The following is a 21202-nucleotide window of genomic DNA, read 5'->3' on the forward strand; positions in this document are numbered from 1 at the left end:
GAAAATAATAGCGGCTAAGATTGCTTGAGAATTATTAGTAGTTTAAGAGTAAATAGCAGCCTAAGGTATAAAATATACCTAAACTTGAAAGATTTAGTACACAATACGAAATGCTTAGAAAAATATTATTTGATTTTTTCGTAGGTAATGGCTACGGAACCCTATCCTGGGCGTGTGCGACACGCTTTACTTCGCTTTCCTGATGATAATATCAATATAAGGTATATGGGTTAAGAAAGATGAACAGTCAAAAAGTAAATAGTTGGAGATGAAGTGTTCGCACACTGCTTGTGCGCCCCTAGCGCATATATCAAGTTAAATGATTCCGGTGCTCGCTGGCAAATATAGCTGGGAGCGATAGGCAGAAAATACCGCGTTTCCTCTCGCTTTCATTTAGATACGCTCCGTTTCTGCCCTTTATCCTCCTCCCTCAATGCCGTCTTCATCTTTAGGCCTCCATGACCGCATTACTTAACATAATACAATGTTTTTGTGTTTTTAACTTGCTCGGATAAATACTTCTCGTATATTTTTGTTTGCCAACTTAAACTGAATTTGTTTTATCTAACTTTTGCTTCGTTCAATTACTGGAATTGTAACTTTGTTTTGTTTTGTTACATGCACATTAATGTGATATATTTGGTGAACTGACTGATTTTTGGCTCTCGGAGTTTTAAACAAAAAATGATTGAATAAAACTGAATCTGCTTTTGAATAATTTATTACTAGCTGTAATTATACTTATAAACCATTAAATAACATTTTTAAAATACAACTACACTTTGATAATTTATTACACAACCCATTTCTTTAACTACGTTTAAAATATGACAGCGATGTTTGAAACGTTCGCTAAATACAAATTAATTTGAATACATACACAAAATTATATTTGGCTGTCGCAAAATTACAAATTACTATAAGTTTATTAATTCTATAAATTTTACATTTTTTATTTACACTTAGTTCTATATAATTATGTACAAATATTTACAAAGGTTTGTTATGAGCCAAATTTACGACTGACGAGATTTTTTAACAGAAGGGTATACATAAATACGTGTAGGTAACCAACAATAAACTTTTAATGTTTTGTGTGATTTTTGAATGGTTAAATCTGCTAAAACCTTGTTGGTTTTTACACAGTTTACTAGTTTTTTCAAAGTAAATGAACGTAGTTACGAGAAGGTATTTTATAATAGACCTCATCATTGTAAGAATAATAATTTAGCATTACGAAGTTCTATACAGTTATTAGATTTGTTTCATTTTAGAAACTAGAATAAACATTGTTTATTCTATTAGATTCATTCTTTGACATTTAAAACTCAAATCGTAACATTTTGTAAGTATCTGTTCGGAGAGATGATAAAACCTGTTTCTTATGACATTCTTGAAAAATCAAATGTTATTTTATTATTTTTTACGTGCCCTACAAAAATATAATGCAGGTGATTGTAGCTTCCGTTGAACAGGGCGACCGCGCGGCACTGCATCGGAGTTTAAACGAGGACCAAAAGAAGTCAACTTTGCGAATATTTTTCTCGACGAACACAAAGGAATTATACATATAACCTGTTTAATATAGTTTTTTATTACCTCAAGGACCCAGGACAAAGTCATGCTAATGATATCCCAGTTTCCGGAACAAACTAATGAGAAGGATGCCGCCTTGCTAGTTTTTATTCAAAATGCGTGGTAGAATATCAAGCATTTTTACATACAAGAAAAGATTTTAACTAGTAAATGGAAATAATTTCATGTTCATTAAATTGAAGATAGGAAGACGCTTTTACAGTTTGCGGATTAGACAAATACGTTCACGAGTAGTCTTTACGAGTCTTTTGTTCTGATCGTGGTGTTGAGAGCAACTAACGGCTTAGGTACATTACACATAGATAAGCCCCTTTCTTGCATTGAATCTCGGTTCATCTCGGATCGGAATAACAGAATCGATTTGCTCGTAATCTGCTGCCTGGATTAAGGCGGCGCCGTAGTTAGTTGGAAAAACAAAAGAACAGGGAAACCAGTTACGGATAAGTCAGAATATCAACTGTCCATAAACGTTCCGTAAGGTTGCAGTAATCTGTTTAAACAGATTCGATCACAAAGTTTACGCTTCACGTTTAAGCTTAGTCTATTCAAATTTAGCTAATATTATAAAACGACTTTATTGTAACTGTACATTTTTAATGCTTCAGCACATTACTTATGTATCTAAACTTATCAGTAGATATCAAACTATGTAAATCAAGTTAAAACCTGTTTTAAATAGTTTATTTTAATTTAGTTGATATGAACGCCAAAAATATGTCTTATTAATGAAATTTGCGTGTTTAATAACTTATACAATTATTAGTTACCTACAGTTGTTTAAACAATCACAATTAAAGCCAAAGTTTTAATATTTCAAAACAACAGGTTCAGCACCTGAGAAGAAAATTCCGAGAGTTAACACTAAAATTGACGATAATATTTGACAATAAAGATTTCATCGTTTTTAACAACATGAAAAATATTGTACCTACATTATAGTCGTTGTATTTAAATACATCCAACAATAAATTACAATGGTTCGAATCGAATATAAACGTATGGTTAATTTTGCTATTTATACGACTAGATTACAACTTTCTCTTGTTAATCTGTAGTTATTAATTTGAATTTGGTCATCTCGAACGGTGTTTTGCGTGGCTTACTGTGTAGCCGGTGAGCCAGTTGAGGGCCGGGTTGGCGAGGGTGATGGCTGTTAGTAGTGTGAGAGTGGAGATGTAATTGGCGATGAGGGGCAGAGCGAGCAGCAGGAAGAGCCGGGGCTTGGCGACGGTGGTGGCGGTGGCCAGGATCGCGAGGATGGCACGATTGAGTCTCGGCGGTGAGGACCCCGAACTCTGCATGGCCGCTGGCCTCTCTCCACTCAGCACGTGCACTATTACAGATGCTGACTCTGAAACAAAAAATCGCTATTGAAGGCGATCATTTTTTTATCATGAGAGGGAGGCAAACGATTACTGGCACTTCAGGTATCCCATCTTAGGCCTCTAGGTTGGCAACGCATCTGCAATCCCCTGGTGTAGCAGGTGTTTATGGGCGGTGGTGATCTCTTACCATCAGGAGACCCACTTGCTCGTTTGCCATCCAGTAAAAAGAACGAGTATGCGGGTCATCTGATGCGTAATGTAGACACATCAAATAACGCGATTGTAGCTAATCGTCATTATGAAACTAATCAATAAAGTAGTAATTTGGCCTATTTAATTCTGCAATAGCACTAATTTCAGAATTATATTGTTGTCTGTCCGTCAAGATGGACCGTCCGTCCGTTCATCCGTCTGTCAAAATCCGTTCTAAGGGAGAGGCCTTTGTTTAACAGTGGGCGTCTTCCGGCTGATGATGATGATGATTTTCACAGGAACTGATTTACAGCACGTGAAAAATCCCCAATTTTCAATCCAACTTCTGAATTTATAGGTCCAGCAATACCGCCAGTAAAAGCCAGTAAATAATATATAAATTATTTAAACGGCTTACAAAAAGAAAGAACGAAAAATAATTAATGAATCAGTTTTTAACACAATAAATGCTGTGTGCCCGGTTAATTTTGCTGCGATGAATAAGCGTATTCAGTCACACGCCATGCGAAATGTTGGTTCATTTAATAATAACTCATTGGACTCGATTTTATTAATTCAAACGGTATGATTTTATTTAACATCTGGTATTTTATGTAGACGCATTTAGTTCACCAAACGCGTACTTTTTCGTCAGTAATTTTGTACATAATAATGTAATATTGCTATATTAGCTGTGGTTATTGTGGGTGCAGTAAACATTTAGTGTAGGATTTGATACCCTCTTTGCCATAAAGGCACGAATTATCAGGTCGTATGTTATTGAAAATCAACCCATCAACCGCACTCCTTAATGTTTTAGTATAATGTAACTACTTACTAATAACAAAAGTCATACGAGTACTTCTTCGTTCAAGCTGTTTAGTCCAGTAGATAACATGTCGAAAGAAGAAGAGAACTTGACAAGTATTCCGAAGGTTTTGGAACTTTTACAGGTTATTTGGGGGGGTTATTAAGAAGACTAAGTTTCTGAATCGAAAACCCTGTGCTAACTTGGGTAGGACTAAAACCTAATATTTTCCTTACTGATCCCAGTAAGCTCTTTCTAAATTTCTTAGATGCTCAGCAAACAAAATGTTTATGTTACATCCTGGATAAAATATTACTTTAAACAAATCCGATACTTTATTTTATTGACTAGATGCATTGAAATATCGCTAGTTGGTGGCGCTGCTACTGGCCAAATGCAACAGTATAAATCGCAGTTGATATACTCCGTGCTATACCTATTTACCCGGAATTTTGGTAGTAAATACGCAATGAAAAGGCTTCACAAAATTTTATGAATTATATCATTGTATCTCGACGATTAATCGGTAAATTTACGTCTGTTTGGTGATTTTATCATTCACGAATCATTTAATCACTAAATTTCAGTGTTTTGAATTTTCGTTGCATGGATTTTAGTTACGTGTATTTATTTGGTACAAAAATAGTAAATAATATATTAAGTATTATCTATAAAACAGTGTACAATATTATTCGAAGCAACAAGAAGATTGAAAACGGACGGCATTTATAAAATAAAAGTACTGTGTATATGTATGGAGAAAAAAAAGTTGTTTAATTAGTCTCGAATATCTCTAAAAACTTGCATATGGACTAGTTTCTTACATAAATATTTTTTTTTCGACATATGTTTTAGCCCTTTACCTTACCTCGAAGATCTGATTTTTGTATGAAAATTTCATAATTTCGCCAAAAAAGTAAATAAATATTTTTTATGCTGAAAAGTGACGGGAAATCAACTTGAATCAAAAATAGTATCAATATGTAAAGTTTCGTGTAACACGTCACATAAACATACTTAAACGAAAACTGGTAGACTATTGGTTGTTGCGGCAGTCTTTTGAATTTTATATTTTGGTACATATAAGATGACAACATACTTTGAGGTAAAAACACAATATTTTATGGAATACAAACTTACATAACAGTATAACATACTTAACAGTTTATTAAAATGTTTGAACGACAGTAGAGGAGGGCTCAAAGTGGGTTTAATCATTTTTATTTTTTTCATAAACCCTTAAACAAACCGCAACTGGCAACTTTTTAGCACTATCCAGTATTCAAAATAAAATTAAAAATCAAAAATTCGTTCCACCCTACTGTTTATAAACGTAAATATCTATTATGAATTTATGAATAGTTATTATTTACAAGCTCAAAAACATTTTTCCTTAATAATTAAATCTGTAGCTCTCCCTTTTTTTACCTTAGAAATCTTAGATCCTTTGGTATTTATTCTTAGATCGTATCTTGTAAATTTTCTTGACGTGATAATATAAAGTAGGTATTTATTATACAAATACAGTGTTCAATAAAGAGGGATGGTATTGAATTGTATTTTTAGTTAAACGCTAACGATTCAGCAGAGAATTTGTTTTTAAGTAAGCAAAAATTACCTACATAATGAAGGTATTTAGGTATACGTTTTGTTATACATCATCAACTTGTTATTTTTTCATCCAACAGAATGTCGACACAATTGTTTTTTGTCGATTAAATAAGAAAGTGATTTAAAGATATCAGGCCGTAAATTCAAAGTCAAACTTATGTTTTTGTAAATATGCCAATATTCTATTGGATGAGCGAATGTGTGAATTATGCAAAAGTTCATACAACTTGTCATCTGAGTAGCTTTTGCTTGATTCACGCACCCTTATTTCTTTTACCGATCACAAACTCGTTTTCTGAGAGGAACCTAGCGCACTGGGATGAAAATATATTGACCGAAGATTTTTAATTTAAACTGCAATTTTATCTTTGAATGCACGCAAAAATATCAAATGTTTCAGTCGTGTCTATGTACCTAGTTATAAAACAAATAGGAGTCTGTTTGTCAAAGTACAGTATCGATGCACAAAAGTCAATGGAGTTCGTTGCGTGAAATTGGATGGAATCGGCGCTCCTACGTTTTAGGAAAAACTATTTGGAGCTTCTGTTAAAAAATCCGGTCAAGAAAGTGTCGGATTTATGCAGAGAAGGTTCCGTATGCATGCACAGTATTAGGGGATTAATCACGTTGTTTTAAGGTCAGATTATTATACTTCTTTAAAGCTTTCTTGTAATCTATAACTATGGAACGGCTTAAATTTTTTCAATGTTTTAGGCGCAATTGTTTCCGAGATGTAGGTAGAATGGTAAAATTTTGTCTTAAGTTATTTTAAAGTCATAAAACCTCAGTATTCAAAATTTATGAAAAACATATTCCAACTCAATTGGTTTTGTAGGTCGAGTAAATTGGCTATGGCAGGCGGACAAGCTTCCAAAGTCACAAGAGTGCTATAAGAAATCCGTTTTTTAATTTTGGCACGGAATCCGAAAGGCAGTTTTTGTAGAGCTAGTGCCTAAAAAAACAATTCCGATGCCTGAATTGAGTTTGAATATTATATTGCCCAGAATGTCTTTGTTGATGGTACATAACTTATTTCCCGCTCCCCTATGGGAACTACTATACTATAAATTCGCCCTGGGTTGGGTATCGGAGTGAAAATATGTGCTGCGGTTCACAAAACTGTGAATATTTTCCGATTTATAGTTTCGTGACCGTTTTATATTTATCGAGCGTTACTGATTAATAGGTGGTACCCTTTTTTCAAACCCTATCGTTTAAATTTTAGTATAATGGCTGCCTGTCCGCTTCGCAGGGGCACTAATGACGAAAAAGTGATTAGATAAGTCTATCCTGCAAGGGTTTTTAGGGTTCCGTAGCCAAAATGGCAAAAACGGAACCCTTATATTTTGGCCAAGTCTATCTGTCTGTCCGTCCGTCCGCGGCTTTGCTCAGGGACTATCAATGCTAGAAAGTTGTAATTTTACACGGATATATAAATAACCTATGCCGACAATCCATCCCAGCCTATATACGTCCCACTGCTGGGCACAGGCCTCCTCTCAGAACAAGAGCCGACAAAATGGTACAATAAAAAATTGAATATTTTTAATGGTAGATGTAAAGTGGGGGTGATTTTTTTTTCTCATCCAACCTTGTTGTGTGGGGTGTCGTTGGATAGGTCTTTTAAAACCATTAGGGGGTTGCTAAAGCAATTTTATGATTTAGTGATCTGTTTGCAAAATATTCAACTTTAAAGTGCAAATTTTCAATAAAATCGAGCGTGCGGCGTGCGAGCGTGCGGGTGGGTGGAAGAATTTGAAAAAAATCAGGATGGTAGTAAGTATATCAAACTTACAAGGAAAACTATAACGGTTAAGTTTTCTTGAGAATTATTAGTAGTTTAGGAGTAAATAGCAGCCTAAGGTATAAAATGTACCTAAACTTGGAATATTCCGTACAAAATACGAAATCCTTAGAAAAGTATTACTTTATTGTTTCGTAATGGCCACGGAACCCTATTTCGGGCGTGTCCGACATGCTCTTGGCCGGTTTTTTTTATTTTGCTCACATAGTTTTTGTTTAGACATTTTGAAATCTGATTTATTCTAACAATGTTTACTGACAACAAAAAAATAGTCAAAATACAACGCACAGAACTTATCACGCTAACACACACGAGTAATATTTTCCTCGACGTTTAGGCAACATTACAGTGGCCGTGGTCCCGAGTAGACTGAAGTGTGGGGTGTCAAGTCTGCCTAGCAGCGCGAGTCCTTCGAACTCAACACATTAACTTATCACATTGAACTTAAGACATTATAACAAAAAAATAATGAACCCAATATGTGCAACCGTTCTGAAGTGATGTCCGAACATAAGTTTCTTCCATTCATTTTTAATTATTTTAATTATATAGAAGCTGATTCTAGTGTCTTGAGGAATACGTTACAGAATGAGATAAAAAATGTATAGCGGGTCAAACAAAAATACCCGTTAACCGGAATGGAGTTTAAATGATCTCTTATATAGAGTCCGTTTACAATATTTGAAACCGTAGTATCACTGCCAAAAACTTACCTAAACTTTGCTAACTCCGGTTGTATGACATGACAGCTTACTAGGGTTGACAATATTTTTCACTTAAATATTTTATTTTATTTTTACGAGTTACACTGACGTTGTAAATGGCTTTTTAGTCATATGAGTCGTGTTTTAGCTCACGTGACGTTCCTCTTACTTTTATTATTAGTAGGTGATGTGGTCAGCGTCAATGGTCGGTGTGATACTAAAACAGCCGTAGAATTATAGGATTATATAGATTGGGTGAGAAAATTCATCGAGTGGCGACCGCAATCGGGAAGACGAAGCGTCGGCAAGCCTCTCACTAGGTGGCCTGACGACATCGTGAGGGCGTGAGTTGTTCAGTAGTGGACGTCATCCGGCTGAAGATGATGATGATGATGACAGGTTTACATGTTGTAGTACTAACCAGAGCTACTCGGCGCGCAAGTATAGTTGCCGGAGTCATGCGGCGCGGCGCGCGCGATGAGCAGCCGGCTGGTGCGCGTGCGCTGCTCCGTCTCCACGCTGATGCCGCCGCGTTGCGCGTAGTTCACTACCTGGTCGCCGCGGTACCAGTAGATGAAGCTGCGGAAAATATTTTTTTTAAACTATTGGAGGCTGTTTAATGCCTGTTTAAATATTGTGAGTTTAATCCATAAATATTAGATGATTCAAATTTTGAATGGTTGGCACAGTAACCAGTTGTTACTTGTTGTGTCGACTTTGTAACATCTAAGGTGTGCTAGTATATTTATTTTAATACACTTATTTCTGATATTATTCCACATTATGGTTATTATTATGGTTTTCAATCAGCGATATGCTGAGCTGGGACCTTTTTATAGCGGCAACATTTCTTATTGTTATTTTTACTAATTATGTGTCATTGCTGTTATAAATAAATTATTTTCTTTCTTTCTTTCTTTTTTCAAACAAAAAAATTATTAGCGAAATAGGTCCAGCCGTTCCCGAGGTTTGCGCTAAGCAACACATTTTACGATTTATTTTTATTTAAATAGATTAAGATAACAACTATATATAGATTAGATTATTAGATTTTGACGACCGGATGACCAAGTGGTTAGAGAACCTGACTACGAAGCTTGAGGTCCTGGGTTCGATTCCCGGCCGGGGCAGATATTTGCATGAGTAATGTTTGTTCTCGGGTCTTGGATGTTTAATATGTATTTATCTATATAAGTATGTTTATCCGTTGCCTAGTATCCATAGTACAAGCTTTGCTTAGTTTGGGACTAGGTCAATTGGTGTCAAGTTCCCATGATATTTATTTATTATTATTATTATTTTTATATAAGGATGTTCGCCTGACTATACACACAATTTATAACTACAGTCAGATATTGTGTATAAACATTGCTTTCGATACCCATTGTTACTGGTGATTATTATAAGTGTAGATGTCTTTATTTGTCACTGCGTTATTTTCCTACACAGACAAAACATACATTTGCTATGATACGTTTGTAACCTTTTATGAATATGGGAATCAGTCATCTCTGAGACAGTAGCGGAGGTATTTTTATAAGAAGTTTATATAAGGACAAGGCCGTCTGTTAAATCACTGGCAATAGAAACAGAAAACTAAGAACAAAGAGTGCCATTTTTAACCGCCTTCAAAAAAGGAGGAGGTTCTATGTTCCAATGCTTGTATTTTTTTATGTATGTTCGCCGATTACTCAGTCAATTGTGGACCGATTTTCAAAATTCTTTTTTTATTCAAAAGGGTACTCTTTGGAGGTGGTCCCATTGTCACCAAGTTAAGATCTGATGATGGGATCCTAGAGAAATCTATGGCAAACCTCAAATTTTATAGGCACACCTAAAGCGATTTTGGCATTTTTAGCAGTAAGATAAGCATTTACATTCTGAAAGTAGCATTTGGTAAACCTGATGAAGAAGACCGTAGATGACCAATGGAACTCGTCAAATCTAAGTAATGCTCGCTAGTCTATAAACGATCATTATTAATATACCTAGATAAGCGACTAAGAAGGAGCTTTAAGTTAATGATTCTTTCGGACTGATCTGATGCTGAAGCCGGAAGGTAGGCAACGGAACTCTGTTATAAAACAACGTAACTAAACCGTGTTTGGGCTTCATGGAATCGTTGTGAGATGTACTTTGGCTACAAATCACTAAAAAGTGAGAAATAAAGATTTTTTTTAACAAAAAAGTAAAACCGACTCCAAAAAAATAAAAAATAACAAAAAATGGAACCGACTACAAAACCCTTGAAAATATTTTTCTAGCACTAGGTACCTACTAGCTCGAAGTCGATATCTCAGTACGACGTATATAATTACGTACTCGTATCTTACCATTGTTAAAACAACGTTCCGCCGTTTATTTGTCGGTACTCTTTAGGTACAATAAGCCTAGGAGCGTCCGGTTGAAACCTTAAATGATATATTTACTTTAATAACCACCGACCACTAACCCATTTTTTTCTAACTCCATTGAAGTTACCCACAGCTGGGTAAACGAGCCTCTTATTACTGCTACTTGTGTCAATAAATTAGTAACATTATTGATTTTCCCGGTAAATATAATCTCTGATCGGAACAGGCCTTCATGACTAAATTATTAGTTACTAGTAGGCATTACTGTGCGGAAGCTTGAAACGTAGATAATGAGACAGAATCAACAAGAATCGCATTTGCTGACTATGGCACTTAAAAGTTGGCAGTACAACTATGTTCTCGAACTAGGCCGAAGAGGACAGACTAATTCATTAAAACGGTTGAATAATAACGAAGTACCAAATTGAAATATGGTACGAAACAACGTAGAACTGAAGCACTAAGTAGGGCAAAATTGTCACACTTTAATTTGTGGAAGTGACTCTGGAATAAACTTACTAAACTTAACACAAAATTTAAGACGTGACGGTGGCACGATTAAAACTGAAAATTATCGTTAATTACGGTTATCGTGTAATAATATGTTTTATTTACCTTAAAGATTCGGGTGTATCGCCACAATTAGTGGTCATCAGTGGATTTATATTTATACAACACTATACAATACGATGACCTCTTTATTTCGTTCTAAGGGCCAATGCATTGCAGACTGTGTATTTATTAGACGTGGACGACGAGTAGTTGACGCGCGTTAACGCACTTCAAACGAGATTCAGTCGCTTTTGGTTTTGAGATTTTTCGGTGTCTTAATGACTTTTCTGTGCATTTCCGAAATGCGCGTCGTCTGCGCCTTAAATACGCCGTGTGTATAGACAAAAATAAATAATAAAAAAATGTTTTAAAGGTAAGTGTCCTTGCGCCACTTCTATTGCCAAGACATAAATTTAGAGACGAAAAGTAGTTAATGGAACACAAGTGGTTTGAGAAGCCGTGGTGGCCGAGTGGTTTGACCTATGGCCTCTCAAGCAGAGGATCGTGGGTTCAAACCCCGGCACGCACCTCTGAGTTTTTCGGAATTCATGTGCGAAATTACATTTGAAATTTACCGCGGGCTTTACGGTGAAGGAAAACATCGTGAGGAAACCTGCACAAACCTGCGAAGCAATTCAATGGTGTGTGTGAAGTTCCCAATCCGCACTGGGCCCGCATGGGAACTACGGCCCAAGCCCTCTCATTCTGAGAGGAGGCCTGTGCCCAGCAGTGGGACGTATATAGGCTGGGATTATAGGTAGTATATCAAAAGATAAACTTATCATTCTAAAAGATAACTTGTTTTAAGTTTTAGAAAATACCTAGCTGATTTGTTTGCTTGGAGTGGCACGCATAAGCCCGTGCTTCGAACCAGCGGGGCCCCGCGGCGGAGGTTTATGTCGCATTCATGTCAATATCGAGGCGCATTGCTATCCCGACCTCAATAACCTGCTTTCTTGCACATATATGTAGCTACAGTCGAGTTCATAAACTTGTAAGCAAAAATTTGATCAAAAATGGGGGGACCCCAGTTACAATAGCCCCGGGTCACTTTACCCTAAAAAAATTTTTTTTTATTTTGCCACTTTGTCGGCGTAACTGATATGTATATTCATGCTAAAGTACAGCTTTCAAGTACTAACGGTCTCTGAGCTTAGCCGCGGACAGACAGACGGACAGACATGGCGAAACTATAAGAGTCCCTAGTCGATTACAGAACCCTAAAACCAAAATAAACAGCGTAAATATTGCGCGGCAGGTGATGAGTTTTGAATGATAAGAAAACAAGTTGTTTCCTTTCGAAATACATTACATTTCTAAAATATGGTGTTTGTTTTAGTACTACGAAGAAAATATCTAAAAACATGCGCGTCTGACCTACCTATCTTGAGCCGTGCGCTTTCACCATAAGTCAACCCATGAGTGCATAGAATATCTAAAGTTGATTAGCCCTGGAAACTTAGTGCTCCTTTTAGGCATTACTTTGAAGAGGTCCATGAACTATAATCATACTAAATAAACTTCAACCTTTTGTTTGATAGTTACTGATAAATATCCTCTTCCAAAGATCACATAATAGTCTTATTTCACATAATAGATAGTTTTGAATTGGTATTTCCAAGTTAATATAGAGCAAAAACTTAGTTAACGATAATTAATGTATTAATGTACATTATTAGAAAAAAGAGAATATATATAACGATGAGAATGGTTTGCTGGTAATAAAGCAAACAAATTTTGAGGAAAAAGCTACCGATACTATTGGCGAAACGAATATTGTATTACGAATCTGAACAACGGCAGAGGGTAGGAATCACTCATTGTTCGGCCAACTAATCAGAAAGGATAAATGTGATTATCGAATTTACTCAAGATGGCCTCATTTCGAGATAAAGAACTCGGTCCACTTACTTCGATCCGTTAGTAAACACGACACGTGTCTAAACATTTCTGTTGCCAAAGACGTGTCCGATAAATTTAAGTTTTATAACACTGTAAGAGAGAGAAAGCCGTGATGGCCTGTGGTTTGACATATAGCCTCTCAAGCAGTGGATCTTGTTTTCAAACCAAGTTTTTCTAAATTCATGTGCGAAATTACATTTTGTTTACCACGAGCTTTACGGCGAAGGAAAACATCTTGAGGAAACCTGCACTAACCTGCAAAGCAATTCAATGGTGTGTGTGTGAATTTCCTAATCCGCACAGGGCCCGCGTGGGAACTACGGCCCATGCAAGCCCATTCAATCTGAAAGAAGTCCTGTGCTCACCAGTGAGACATGGAGGTACAGGGTAGGAAAAAAAACACTGCTGGCAAATAATCTTCATACTAGAGCGATTTAGTCCCTAAGCGCTCAATCCAATGATTTTCCTTTAACTTTTTGTCAGCTCGTCTACAATAAGCGGAAGCCTGTTCCGTAAGAGACTTCTGCTGGCGGAACTTATTTCGTTCAGTTTACTTTTTTGGAGCGGAAGAAAATTATGTACATACAAAATTTATCGCTTACTTTTTGTGGAAAACAACTCGGGGGAACCGGCACGTTAAGGATATTTCCTTAGCGGGTGTAAAAATAAACCATGATAAGCTCACCCCGTGGCACGTCGCGCTAAAGTGGTTTGTTTTGGCTTAAATCCAGGTACTATACTAGATTAAGCTGCGGTTGCGAATTTGCTTCATTATGAGTATTAAACAGCAATATATGATACTAAATTTCAATTTGAGCAAGGAGAAAGCTTGTATGTTGAAGTTGAGTACCTATCCATTGTATTTTTCGTTAAACATAAGAAGTAGAAATCATAAAGATATCTTTTAATGTTTTATTCATTAAGAATTAAAGAAAGAACTTTACATTTGAGCCTTTTTTTGGACCTGGGTTCGATTCCCAGTGTTGGTCTTATTTTTCTGGTTTTCTGTGCATCTATATTTCAGTTTGTATTTTCACTTTACATTTTATTTATTTTCTCTTCACACAAAGTTGATTGATTATAGACACGTGGATCCAATTATGTGTGGACCTAACACAGTTTAATTTTCCATTACTCCTCAGATGGTAAAGATATTGTCTTTTCCTATTTAATTACTTTATTTAGGGTACATATAAAAATCAACAACGTTTCCATTAAGAAGATGCGCTTTTAGTTTCAGCTTTAAATTAACTCAATGCATTTTTAACTTTTTAACACAATTATCATGTAAATACCTATTTACCTACTACTTATTATTATACTATTACCTACTACTATTATTACAGTTAAACAATTTGACTCAAAAGTCATCGCAAAACCTTGTTATTCTGATAATTCTCATCTCATCACGCGTTAAACGTCATGCAAAAAAGTTAAATATTACCTAATGACTATGATAAGTTTCGATATTGGCCACAGGTATTAAACTGGTTTACTGTGAATTTGGTCTATCCGTCCCATAGGTGATCGCTCTCTGGACCTATTCCTTTCTACCTAGCCTTGTTTAATAGAGTCCTAACACTGTATGTAAACTAAAGTGTTCGTAGCCAGTAATATAAGTTATTTCTACCTACGTATTGTATTGACCGTGATTGAACTTTATACGCTTACCTTACGCTAGCATTAAAAATAAATCTGTGATATCATCAGCAAACGAGACACTTTAATCTTGACCTAACACTTTACAGCCTACATAACGTTTAGATGTTCCATATTTATACCACGAGGTGGCTGGTATAAAAAACCGTCGCGACGCCGCAAGGAGCGTATCACGCTATCAATATTCAAATTGAAGGTTCCCGCTGAAAGATCTCAGACACAGAACACCATTATACGGTGATAGGCAAAGAATGCCTCACTTAGGGACCCCAGCCGACCCTTTTATCTGGAAATAAGCTTATCATGTTTATGGATGCGAAGCTTTAATACATATAGGTAGGTTGCGGTTGGGAAGGTACAGATAACATACTTCCATTATACAATGTACTGGGGATGCCGCCTATTCACCTCGTGTGCCGTACGAGTCATGACAGTGATCAGTTACTAGCCATATAACATGAAACCATAGAGTACATGTAGGTTTATTGGTTCTGTAAGCACACGACCTTGATAATATCTGACGACGTCGCTGACAAGACGGACTCATATTGGATATAAAGTAAATCACTTTGATATCTATCTTTGGCATCTACTCTTATATCCGAGATAAGAATAAGGTACTTATTATTTATTGCGATGGTAAAATTACACGAAAGATATCGAGGTACCTATGTCTATAAAAAAGTAATGCTATGAAACAGTAAGGTACTTGCTCCAAAAAATAAAAAAGTATTTAGTACATTTCTGTTGTTCCAAATGCTTTTTAAGGAGTATAATATGTGCCTGCCTTTATTTATATGCTCCTAGACCGCCTTGTATTTACTAGTTACTGCAGCATAATTCTGCTGCATGTAATCTAACCTTCTTTTTGAAATTGAGTGTTAACCTATTTTTGCTTATACGTTTTGGTCGTTTAGTTGCGGTTCACTTCTTGATTTTTTTTAAAGGTTTGAATTGGTATCCTGGAAACGTGGAACAGAGGACGCGAAAATTTGGTTTGTCAAATGTGTTTTCCCGTGGATGATTTTTGGCAATAGTGCCTTGGATTAATATTTTGGTTTAATATTCCTGGGATTTCTTTTATGTGACAATTATAATGGTGTTCTAAAGTGTTAATTATTATAACCTGGCGAATTGATTGTTTCTCCAACTGCTGCGAGCTGGTGGCTCGTAGTCGCCTCCCTTTTATTAAAAGCCGGATCTGTTTTTGCCAGTTTCGGGTAAGTTTTTTCCTGTTTTGTTGCGAATTTAGGTTTTGTTAGGGCTCATGGTTTGAATAAATTCTTAGTCTCTTTTATCTTTTCAGCTCCCACCTTACGGTGTGGATTTTTGTGGACATCGTACTGCGCTCCGCACACGATTGTGGGCATAATTTGTCATCGCTTCGGTGTCGGGATTGTTGCCTGCATCCAGTGACAGGGGAACCGCTCCACACCAACAACAAAGACCACGTGAAGATTGTCACAAACTTTTGGAGTTTCTTACCAAAAACTTTATTTTTTTGGCTTATAACGGCGAACTATTTTAAAATTTCAGTAGTATCACATTTTTTTTAAAAGTATTCTATGTTTTTCTAACTTGTCGCTTCAGTTTTATATCGTAGTCTTAAGCAAACACGTTCGGAACTCTTTTCTACTGTTAATAGAATTTTATGCGCATAAGATCCTACTCTACTTGGTGTAGTATCGCGAATTATTTTGTAATTTCGAAAACTACTTGCATAGTTTATTTGCCCATTCCATATATATTTTGTACTATATTTTTCAAAATTCTAAAAGCCCACGAAGGCCTCCATGATTTCGGTAATCTTTTGGCAAAACAATATGACGACCCGTTAATACTACTCTGTTATTTCATCGGCTGATTTTTTTTACATTAAATCTTTATTAATCATATCTCAAAATTATACGTTTCATTTATAGTGCATTGCACATAAGTGTTGTGTTGTGGGGCTTGCCCGAGGTTCATTGAATTTTGGGTAAGCTTCGCTACAAAATTGGCGCCCGAATAAAAAGGTAAATTATTTTATCGTTAAATTTATAAATTGTTTGAATTTTATTTTCTTTATGTCGTAGGGGATGGCAGTCGCATTCGACTGCGCTTTCGCTTATTGATTCTGCTTATTTTACAGATTAATATTAAAAGGGTATGTTTTTACTCCCCCACCTGTGATAGTTTTAGTACTGCAAGTCCACCCTTGATCTTGGTTCGCTTTCACGCTCAACTAGGTACGTTCGAAGTTCTACGCTACACACGCAGTCCAATTGAATATACTCTGTATTGTAATCAAGTGATAAGAATACTGTATAATTGTTCACATTTATGCGTTTTATTCAGTCCTAAACTTTTTAATCCTGTATTGTTCATTTAGTAGGTTACAATTCCGCTTATTTAAAACTGTAGTTACGTAGTATTTTCTGTTTTATTTTACTATTTGGCGGTTGTATTAGTTACTGGATTTCTGCTGTTTGTTAATTATGGAAGGGGATAGTGCTGTTGAATCCATTCACGAAACACCTAATCTGGCTTCTCCAATCCTTCAACCGAGACGGCGCATTCTAAATCCTGAAGCTGGTGAACAATTCCACGACTCAATTATGGGGGAACCTACGCCACCACATTTCGTCACGCGTACTATGGTGAAGGAGGAGTCTTTGACGAAATGGGGAATAAAGTTCTCAGGTAATACTTGTGTTCGCGATTTTTTCTTTCGGATTGAAGAAGAATCTGAGGCTCGCGGTGCTCCTACCTCGTACATCGTGCGTCGCTTTCACGAATTACTTAGCGATACAGCTCTTAAATATTTCCGATCTATCAAGCATCCAGCTTTGAGTTATGAAAGCCTTAAGTCAGCCTTTTTGAAGACGTTCGACGTTGTTGACTTTGACTTCAAGGTGGAACGTGAATTACGTAGTTTGAAGCAGAGGGGAAACCAGTCTATGCGAGACTTCATCATTGAGGCGAGAGATCTGAATTCAAAGCTTCTTTCACCAATTAGTGAAGACGGTCTTTTCCTTATCGTAAAGTATGGGATACATCCTCGCTATTTTCCTTGTTTGGCAACAAATTTGATAGATGATTTAGATTCTTTATTACAGATTGCCGGGAACTTTGAAACTTTCCAGCCTCAAGCTAGTTCTTCAAAACACGTTGCACCTGTGCAGATACAACAATCTCCTCCTTTGTGCTTGAAATGCAGTGATGCCGGACACCAGTATCGCGCGTGTCCAAAATATCCCGGACCCATTTGCTTCCGTTGCAAGCGTGAGGGAGTGATCACTCGTGACTGTGCTGCTTGTAATCCGTCTTCCCAAAAAAACTAATAACTGGTGTGCGGTCTAGCCCAACCGTATCACCCGTTGTTATTACTGATTCTGAAGATAACCGTTTGTTTGTCGAGATTTATATTGCAGGCGTGCGTGTTAAGGCATTGTTAGATTCTGGAGCTCAAACTTCTTTAGTTGATGTTTCGCTTTTGGCTGATTTAGGTATCACTTTTTGCACGAAGATTCGTCCGTCTGTGGTTTCAGCGGATAATTCTCCGATTGAGATACTGGGTGGCGCAGACCTTCCCATTCATTTTAATGGATCGATTGTGTTCCATTCATGTCTGGTTGGTAGGAATTTACCAACTTTATTCATTTTAGGGATCGAATTTTGGAATAAATTTGGTCTTACGTCCGTATTAAGTAGAGCTTTTGAACAGGAATTTTCTGGTGATTTGTTCATTCCGCGGCCGGTTACAGTCAGTCATTCCCAAACTGTTAACGAGGTTCGTTTCATTCAACCACGATGTACTTTGTCATCTGAACAAGAATCTCAACTGCAAACCGTGATCGATGAGTTCAAGGAGATATCTTCGGATGTTAAGGGATTAGGATGTACCACCTGGCTTTCTCATAAGATAGAAACAGTTGGATCACCGATTCGACAACGCGCTTATCCTACGTCACCTGTTAAACTCAAATTACTCAATGAAGAGATTGATAAAATGTTAGAGATGGGAGTTATTCGTCCGTCCCATTCGCCGTGGGCTAGTCCAGTGGTCATGGTAACCAAGAAGGATGGTTCCGTGAGATTTTGTGTAGACAGTAGGAAATTAAACGCTGTAACTGTACGTGACTCGTATCCCTTACCCCGCATTCAGGAAATTCTGGATAATTTACGCGGAGCGAAATATTTGACTTCCTTAGATTTTAGAAGTGCCTTTTGGCAGATTCCCTTGGCGGATCGTTCCAGTTGCGAAAAGACGGCTTTTATAGTTCCGCAACGCGGTTTATTCGAGTTCGTGCGCATGCCCTTTGGGCTGACCAACGCCGCATCCGAAATGCAAAGGCTGACTGATAAAATCGTTAATTTTGAATTTACTCCAGAATCTGAGGACTTCGTATTCGGCTATGTAGACGATCTGATCCTGGTTTCTCGTGACTTCCAGAGTCATCTCCGCTTGTTACGTAAAGTATTAGAAAGGCTTACTCAAGCTGGTCTCACAGTTAACTTGAAAAAGTGCGAATTTTGTAAACCAGAGCTCAGATATCTTGGTTATATAGTAAATGAGAATGGTCTACAAACCGACCCCAAGAAGCTAGAATCTATCAGGGATTATCCGACCCCAACTTCTGCCAAATCACTTCGTGCGTTTATAGGAATGTGCTCATATTATAGGCGCTTCGTCAATAATTTTTCATCGATAATTGCTCCTATGACTGCTCTTTTAGGGAAGAAAAAAGGTCGTGATATCATCGATTGGAATGAGGCTGCTTCTGCTGCGTTTATCAACCTCAAAAAGGCTCTGATGGATTCGCCCGTTATGGCATGTCCCGATTTCACTAAGCCTTTTATTCTTCAATGCGACGCTTCGTCAGTTGGTCTTGGCTCAGTACTAGCACAGTCGTTAGATGGCGTTGAACATCCAATTGCGTATTATTCACGTCTCTTCACAAAGTCTGAGCGCAATTATAGCACAACTGAGCGTGAACTTCTCGCTGTTTTAGAATCTATTAAACATTTCCGTGGATATCTCGATGGTATGAAATTTACCATTGTGACCGACCATATAGCGTTGAAGTGGTTACTTACCCTTGATAACCCCACTGGGCGACTAGCACGTTGGGCAACCCTTATATCTCAATATAACTTCGAAGTTCAACACAAACCGGGTACTTTGAATGTCGTTCCGGACGCTTTGTCTCGTCAGCACATTAATCTTATTTCATTTGATCAAGGGCCGGACTCTACTTCAGATCAATGGTATAGAAAAATTTATCGCGGTGTTTTAGAAACTCCTCAAATGTTTCAAGCTTACAGTATAAATGATGGTGTTCTTGTACGCAGGATGCCTGTCGATAATCCTTTAAGACCTAATCAGTGGCGTATTGTTTTGCCTACTGAGAAGACAGCAGATGCGATCAACGAGTTACATGATTCGTTCCCTAATATCCATCCCGGTGTGATGAAGACCTATCTCAAGGCTAGGGAATTATATTACTGGCCTAATATGTTTCGAGATATTTCATCAGTTATTTCTGGTTGTGCTGTTTGTAAAGCTTACAAGATTGCGAATACCCAGCCACGCGGTCAGATGTTATATCCAAGGCAAGTTTCCGCTCCTATGGATTTACTATCGATCGACCTTATCGGCCCACTCCCTGTTGCATTCTATGGCTATCGTTATATCCTTTCTATGGTCGATGTCTTTTCAAAGTTTGTTTGGTTAGTCCCCTTGAAAAGATTCGACGCTGCCTCAATTTCTTCGGCGTTAGAATCAGAGGTTTTCCTGCGTTACGGTAGGCCTGCTCACGTTTTATGCGATAACGCCAGTGTTTTTCAGAGTGTTGCTTTCAGGAGATTTTTGGCATCATACGGTATACCCGAACCTTGCTTCACACCATATTATAGTCCAAACGCAAGCGTTGTTGAACGTTACAATCAATCCGTGGTAGTGGCGTTAAGTATCTTGGTCGATAACGATCGCCGTTCTTGGGCTAGATGTCTTCCTAAGGTCGCCTTATATCTCAACTCTTGTATCAATTTAGCTACAGGGTATACGCCTAATTTCCTAATATACGGACGTGAAGTCGATATGGTTAACCCACGTTCAAACGTTCAGACTAGAGACTCAAGTTTAGTTGACAGTCGGGACGAACGTGCAACTAATCTAATGACTCTACGTGAGATTTACGCTAAAGTTGAAGACGCTCTCGTTTTAGGATTTCAGCGCAATGCCAGACGTTATAATTCGCGTAGGAATTCTATTAGATTAAATGTTGGCGATATTGTATGGCGGAGAAATTTCTCTCGTTCAAATCCAGATACCCATGGTGGTGGTAAATTCGCTCCACGATTTATATGTTGTCGTGTTTCAAACGTTATTTCCCCACAGGTTTACGAATTATCGGATATGGACTCGCCCTGTATTGGGAGGTATCACATCAAGGATATCTTGAAATAATTCGAACTACCTCTGCGGTTTTCTAAATTGGCCTTTTCTAAATTCTAATTTGGCATTCTATCTGCCCTGTTGTTTTAGCGGGTTCAATTCGGTTAGTTTCTCCCTGATATACATTTTTTCTTAGGTTATTATAATGTCGTTTTATCAAATTTTATAACAGGGTTGGTGCATTTTGGGTACTATGATTCAGGTATATTATTCTCCCTTAGATCTGTGAACACCCTTTGTACGTTTCAGTTTTTTT

General features: G+C 37.2%; 1 protein-coding gene and 1 long non-coding RNA gene across 3 annotated transcripts in view; one reads left to right on the forward strand and one right to left on the reverse strand.

Moving 5' to 3' along the window:
- Window positions 1-705: 705 nt before the first annotated feature.
- The window catches only part of LOC141439747 (zwei Ig domain protein zig-8-like), a 68034-nt gene continuing 47537 nt past the window's right edge, over window positions 706-21202 (reverse strand). For both annotated transcript variants that reach the window (XM_074104119.1, XM_074104118.1), the window contains exons 6-7: window positions 8462-8619; window positions 706-2947 (exon numbers count right to left, since the gene is read on the reverse strand). In XM_074104119.1, the coding sequence (XP_073960220.1) occupies window positions 2670-2947; window positions 8462-8619 (436 nt within the window). In that variant the 3' untranslated portion in view covers window positions 706-2669. The remainder of the gene's footprint in view (window positions 2948-8461; window positions 8620-21202) is intronic.
- Window positions 15334-20653, forward strand: LOC141439749 (uncharacterized). The gene is made up of 2 exons (XR_012452632.1): window positions 15334-15727; window positions 15814-20653. It is a non-coding gene; the product is annotated as an uncharacterized lncRNA (long non-coding RNA).

The sequence above is a fragment of the Choristoneura fumiferana genome, chromosome 21 (assembly GCF_025370935.1).
Source record: "Choristoneura fumiferana chromosome 21, NRCan_CFum_1, whole genome shotgun sequence".
In the NCBI taxonomy this organism is placed as follows: domain Eukaryota; kingdom Metazoa; phylum Arthropoda; class Insecta; order Lepidoptera; family Tortricidae; genus Choristoneura; species Choristoneura fumiferana.